Source organism: Struthio camelus, chromosome 2 (assembly GCF_040807025.1).
Source record: "Struthio camelus isolate bStrCam1 chromosome 2, bStrCam1.hap1, whole genome shotgun sequence".
NCBI lineage: Eukaryota > Metazoa > Chordata > Aves > Struthioniformes > Struthionidae > Struthio > Struthio camelus.
The window spans coordinates 128029900-128035899 of record NC_090943.1 but is presented as its reverse complement, the minus strand read 5'-3'; the positions used below and the strand labels follow the sequence as shown (position 1 = coordinate 128035899).

The window sequence follows — 6000 nt, the reverse complement described above, 5'->3', positions numbered from 1 at the left end:
TACTCTCCAAAGTTTTGTTTTACTTGTCGTCTTGTGTCAAGTTTTATCTGTAATAGCTCAGTTAGTAATATTGCTAGATAATAGTTACAGGAGTGACTGTAGCACTGCAGGTTCAAATAAAAAGCAGTAAAGGAACCCCACCTGGCCTCAAGGGCCCTCCTTCAGTCCCCTGGCTGTGCCTGTATCTTTGCAATCATATTTTCCTCTCTTCCACTGCTGTATGCAAGATCCACAGGTACAGAGTGAAATTAACTGATTATGTAACAAGGTGCTATCAAATTAACAGAACAGAAAAGATAAAGGCAGCTCTGTTTTCTGCAGTTTTTAATTATCTGAATAGGTCAACAGGAATGCAATTTTTTTTTCTTTTAACTGACAATGCCCCTTTATAGTTAGCAAATTGCACGTTTTCCAAGTATAAAAGGAGGGCAAATTGGAAATGAATGGTCATGTGTGAGCAGTCTGTTAACTAATGTTAAAGATGTATATTGAAAAGAATTCTCAAACTTCATTCAGCTCTAATGTACAGTTTTTGTGTACCTAAATTGGCCCGGTGTTATGAATGGGATGTATTTTAAAAGTCAGAATCCTAAGATCTGGTACTAGAAGTAGCTCAATTAGTACAGATACATTTATTCAAATTACTATATTCCAGATATATATGTACATGCATACATATATAACTATATATACCTGCATCTGTATATAGACCTACCTCCAGCATCATTTAAAGGGTATAACAAAACTACAATTAGTGCTGTGTAAGTTAATCTAGGCTTTTAAGTTACAAAAGCATTGCTGTTTTGTTATTTTATTGATCAACTTTCATGCCTTTGAAAATACAAATTCCAGAATGACATCATGCCCAGTAGGAGTAATTAAAGCTATCTGATGAGGGAATTTAGAAGTTGAAAGGGATGATTGTAATTGATCCTGATTCAATCCTATTACAGCTTTTTATAGTTTAAGCTCTAGAGAAAGCAAACTCCTTGTCAAGGCTTTATTTTACGGATTCCTTTGTGTGTACTCTGCTTGCTGGTCTCTACTTTCCCTTTTAATTTTTTTTTTTTCCTGTAGTAAATAATGAGCTGCCGCCTGAAATCCGGCTTGCCAGTGGTCAGCTAATGGGTGATGACCTGTCCCTCCTTACTGCAGGAGAGCTGTCACCTTATATCAGTGACCCAGCGCTGAAGCTATTCCAGTGTGCTGTTTGCAACAAATTCACCTCTGACAGCCTGGAGGCCCTAAGTGTGCATGTGAGCAGTGAACGCTCTCTCCCCGAAGAGGAGTGGAGGGCTGTAATTGGAGACATCTACCAGTGCAAGCTCTGTAACTACAACACTCAGCTCAAAGCGAACTTCCAGCTCCACTGCAAGACTGACAAACACATGCAGAAATATCAACTGGTGGCTCACATTAAAGAAGGAGGCAAAACTAATGAGTGGAGGCTGAAGTGTATTGCCATTGGCAACCCAGTTCACCTAAAATGCAATGCCTGTGACTACTACACCAACAGTGTGGATAAATTGCGGTTACATACTACCAATCACAGGCACGAAGCAGCCCTGAAACTGTACAAGGTAAGCCAGTGACAGCAATTTAAGTCGGCACCAAATAGACTACTGTTTCTGTGCTAATCAAACAAGACTTTGATTAATCAGCAAAATAAATGTTTATTGAACGTGTTTATAATTGATCAAAACTATGTGGGGTAGTCTAGAAGGGCTGACCCTGGTGAAACATGTAGATTTACCTTAGGGCCCATTTAGGTTTCACTTTCTGTGAGCATAAGAAACCTACATTTAAAAAAAAAAAAACTCTCATAATAAATGACTAGAGGTATCTCTTATATTTCTTATAATCTTTTCAAATATTGTCCATTACATTTTGTTTGGAGGCTTGAAGGAGGAGGTTATGGAAAATGATGACTTTTCCATACCGTGCACAGGGAGACGATTTCCTGGCATATCAATCTGTTTGCAACTATAATCTGTCACAGACAAGTTATTTTACATCAGTATCTACAGTAAACACATGCAATATGCCACATTATTACCAATGATATTCAAAAGTAAGCACTGTCATCCTTTTGTCTGCTCTTCTTTTCCAAGCTAGTAATGATTTTTCACAAACATGAAAGGGTGTGGTGTAGATAAATATGTTAGTAGAATGGCAACTATATTTTTATCTTTACTGGAAAAAACTATGCGGATATAATGAATATGTGGGAGTGATGAATACCATTTATTACACAACTTGTCATGACTTTTTCCAAACCCTAATTACGGGGTAACTTATTTTCTGCAGTGTGTTTACTGGATTGGCTTGATTGTCTTGGTTCATGTACAAAATATAACACATTCATTTCCAAGATGAATAACTTTGTAACTTATTAAAAACTTCTTTTGTCTGGGGGAAATAAAAATTCAGGAAATATTGCAAACCATTAGTCACTGTAACAAGCTCTAAATATGATTAGAAAATCCATTTTGCAAGTGTTATCTATTGATTTATACTAGAAATCTGTGATAACTAAACTATCAGGAGTCATCTGCTGATTACAGCAGCTATGCTGGTTTTCTAATCATAGAACAACTACAGAAAAGCCTCGGCAGATCTCTAGTTTAAGCAAGAAATAACATTTTGCTGGTGTTCAGTCAAGTTCAGATGGTTATTCTGAGCTAAGGCAGAGTGCACATGTAGTAACTTGGATTTTAATTTTATAACCTGACAGTTGTAACCTTGGCAGGTCTGCTATGGACAAAAATGGCAATAACACAGGCTCAGATCTATTATGTCCTACCATAGTGCTGGCTGCTCTTCTAATTTAATCATGTCTTTTATTTAAATTGCATTTTTCCTTAACTCGAGGGAGGTGGATTTTTGTCTGGGATTTTTGTTGTTTTTTAAAGATCTAAAGTCCTGTTTCGAAAAGTGCCAAAAGCTGAGCGTGTAGTGTCACAGTTTATCTACTTCAGCAGCACAATTGCCTTCAGAAGTTCCCGCTCTGCATCGTTCGTGAAGCAGTTCGTTGCTCCCTCTGGTTGTGCTGCTTGTGGAGCAACACTGTAAGTCAGGTTTTTGAAGTGATCTGCGTTAAAAAATGGTTAGTCCCCATCTCTTTTTTGGAGTGTTAACCTGGATTATATCAATGATCTGTTTATAAGCTACCCTTCAGACAGATGTTGTTACAAACCATGTTGCAGATAGGAGTGATAGAAGGGAAGCTGAGGAGGCAGGAGGCTTTTCACAGATGGCTTCACTGCCAAAACTTTGGAGACTGTTGAAAATAAGACTCCAATTGCTTTTTATTAATAAAGTCATAGGCATTGCTATAGATTTGCAAAGTACAAACCATCTACATAAAACAGCACTGTCTCTCTTCAGTCACTCAGCCCAAGCTCTAGAGAAACCTCAGTCAAATTCACTTGGTTTTGCAGCATCCTATAAAACATTTGATGCAGAAAATTAAGGGAGTCTCAACTCCTAGCACTTATCCCTTAAAACATCCTGGCGCTGAAATGGCTTCTTTTCCAGATTCTGGTTTGTCAGATTGAGCAATTCCGTGGAAGCTGTGCGGTGCAGTTATCATACATGGCGAATGACCATCACGGACCTTTTAAGTCCGTTCTCTGAATCACACTGGGTGAAAGACATCTCAATGGAGAAGGAATGCATGAACTCCTAGACAGCACCTAAGCTTCACGTCCAGTAGAAGGATAAACAAAAGTGTGCTGCTGGTTCTTGCAATACCTTGCAAGTCTCCTGGTACTTGTATATTTTAAGTCCTTTCTCTAGGGCAGCTAGTGAGAATCTCAGCTTTCATACTTTTCTGAAGTTATGTCCCTCATGGCTCCAAAGGGAAGCTTGAAAATTTAAACTCTGGTAGTTTTTAAAGAACCCTAGAAAGGTGATCATGCATATACACAAACACTATTTTTATATAATCTATTTTTCAAGGCAATTCTCATGCATTTTGAAGGGGAGGGATGATTTATTTAAAATATTAATTGGCATATTAATACTATTATTTTTAAGATTTAGGATTGTCAGTATTATAACATGTCCCAACAGATCTAAATGTTGTCGATGTGCGTGTTTTATAACAGAATGTGATGCCTCTTATGTCACCCAGACAACTTTAGTTTTAACTGTGGGTGTGCATTCAGGCCTTATGGTGAAAAGTGGAAATAAATGAGATTTTGAAGGTCTATAAAGTTATCTTCTTGTAGACTTGATAGTTTTGTCAGGTCTGGTGAAGCAGTTGACAACAATAGAGTTGTAAACTTTGTTTCTCTTAATACATCAGACAAACTTTTAGAGCACCTAAGGAAAAAAAAATGTATGAATAATAGATATATGCCTTGGGAGTGATTCAGAATATTCATGAATTGTGTTTGTATTCAAGCAGCTCCTCTAACCCTTTTAAAATTAAGGTGCTGTGAATATGGTTGGGTAATAAAAACTTTAACGCTAAAACCATATGAAAGCACGGTGACTTTGTTCCTTTACTTTGTCAAGCACCTCAGAGTTTTCTCTTGAGTCATTTAGATTTATTTAAATGTTATTGTTTTGTGAATTTTCTTTTTTTAAATGCTGCCATAACAGCTTGATTTTTCTTCGTGTGCTTAACTGTTGATGGAATAAAAGGATGTCTTTTCATAACCGTAGCTTTTAAAGCTACCATGAACATCAGAGCTTCTCTTCTGAAGCTGTATAATTTTAGGCAATATCAAAATGTCACTTTTAAAATTAGACTCCAAATGTGGCAAAGTAAAACCTTTAGCTGTTTTCTCAGTTATTTAAAAAAGAAATGGCCCGAGTGCTCCTTATAGCAGTGCAGCATTCAAACGATGTTAGTAATGTGGCTGCTAGGGACCAGAACAGACAGCCTTACCCTGCGTGAACTCACTCAGCTTGGGCTAAATGAACTTCCGAAAGACTTACCGTTGGCATTCCAGGGCTTGAGAGGAGAAAATTCAACCACAGAAGAGCTGTGACTCCTTTGCAGTATCCATCAAGAAACATTCGGTAACTGCACAGGTAAACAGAGAAAAGACTCTATAGCAACAGAGCGCGTTTCCATTCTGCAAGGAGGAAGCATTAAACTTCTGCAAAATTGGGAAGGTGACGTGGGACAGTGAACTTTGTGGATATAAAATATATGTCACTGTAACCGCGCTTAAGGAAGCCATTTTGTAGCTTAGTTAAATAGCTTTTGATTCAGGGAGCTACGTATACCATATTCTGTGCTCATAAAAGAGTTTCCAAATAAACAAATAAATAGTAAAAGCAGCTGAACTTAACACAGGTAACTTTTTGCAACAAAATTGTTGTGGCTGAAAAGAAGTATTAGTTAGCTGAGTAAGTGAATAACAGGATCAAGTTCCAATCACAAATAAAATAGGGATATTCTGTGGGATATTTACTTCAATTAATATTATATATTCAGCTATTCAGGAGCTCAGGGAACTTGACAAGCAGCAGTTAGCAGACAAACACTCAGCTGTGTGAAAACTACGTTGGTTTTCCCTTTATTGACAAAATATTGATCCATAACACTATTAATGCTATGATTGTCAGTTCAATTTGGATAGATCACTTTAGCTCTCATGTTCTCAAACGGCAAAGATATTACCCAAAAGGAGAGTGACCTAATTCCAGTTTAAGAAGGTTAAAGGTTAAAGGTTAGCTCAAAAGCATCATCTGCCTAGCTGCTTAACTTTAAACTGATCAATTTAATGAAAATCTGTTTTACAGATGGTGTTTTAATGTCTTTGGCAGGATTTAGGCAGCTTTAACATTAGACGTATGCTAGTAAAAATTATTTCTTTATTTGACCAGAACAACACCTTTTCTTTTATGTTTTAAGGTAAAAGGCATGTGGGATATGGTATTTTGGCAAAGGACCCAGAAGCAGAAAGTGTTGATGATCTTTCCATATGGGCTCCAAAACAGAATACCTTTATGTCTATTGCTAACGATGACTGAAGAAACAAA

General features: G+C 37.1%; 1 protein-coding gene across 2 annotated transcripts in view; it reads left to right on the top strand.

The window, feature by feature from the left end:
• The window catches only part of ZFHX4 (zinc finger homeobox 4), a 150130-nt gene that overhangs the window by 26404 nt on the left and 117726 nt on the right, over positions 1-6000 (top strand). For both annotated transcript variants that reach the window (XM_009689457.2, XM_009689458.2), the window contains exon 3: positions 1078-1580. In XM_009689457.2, the coding sequence (XP_009687752.2) occupies positions 1078-1580 (503 nt within the window). The remainder of the gene's footprint in view (positions 1-1077; positions 1581-6000) is intronic.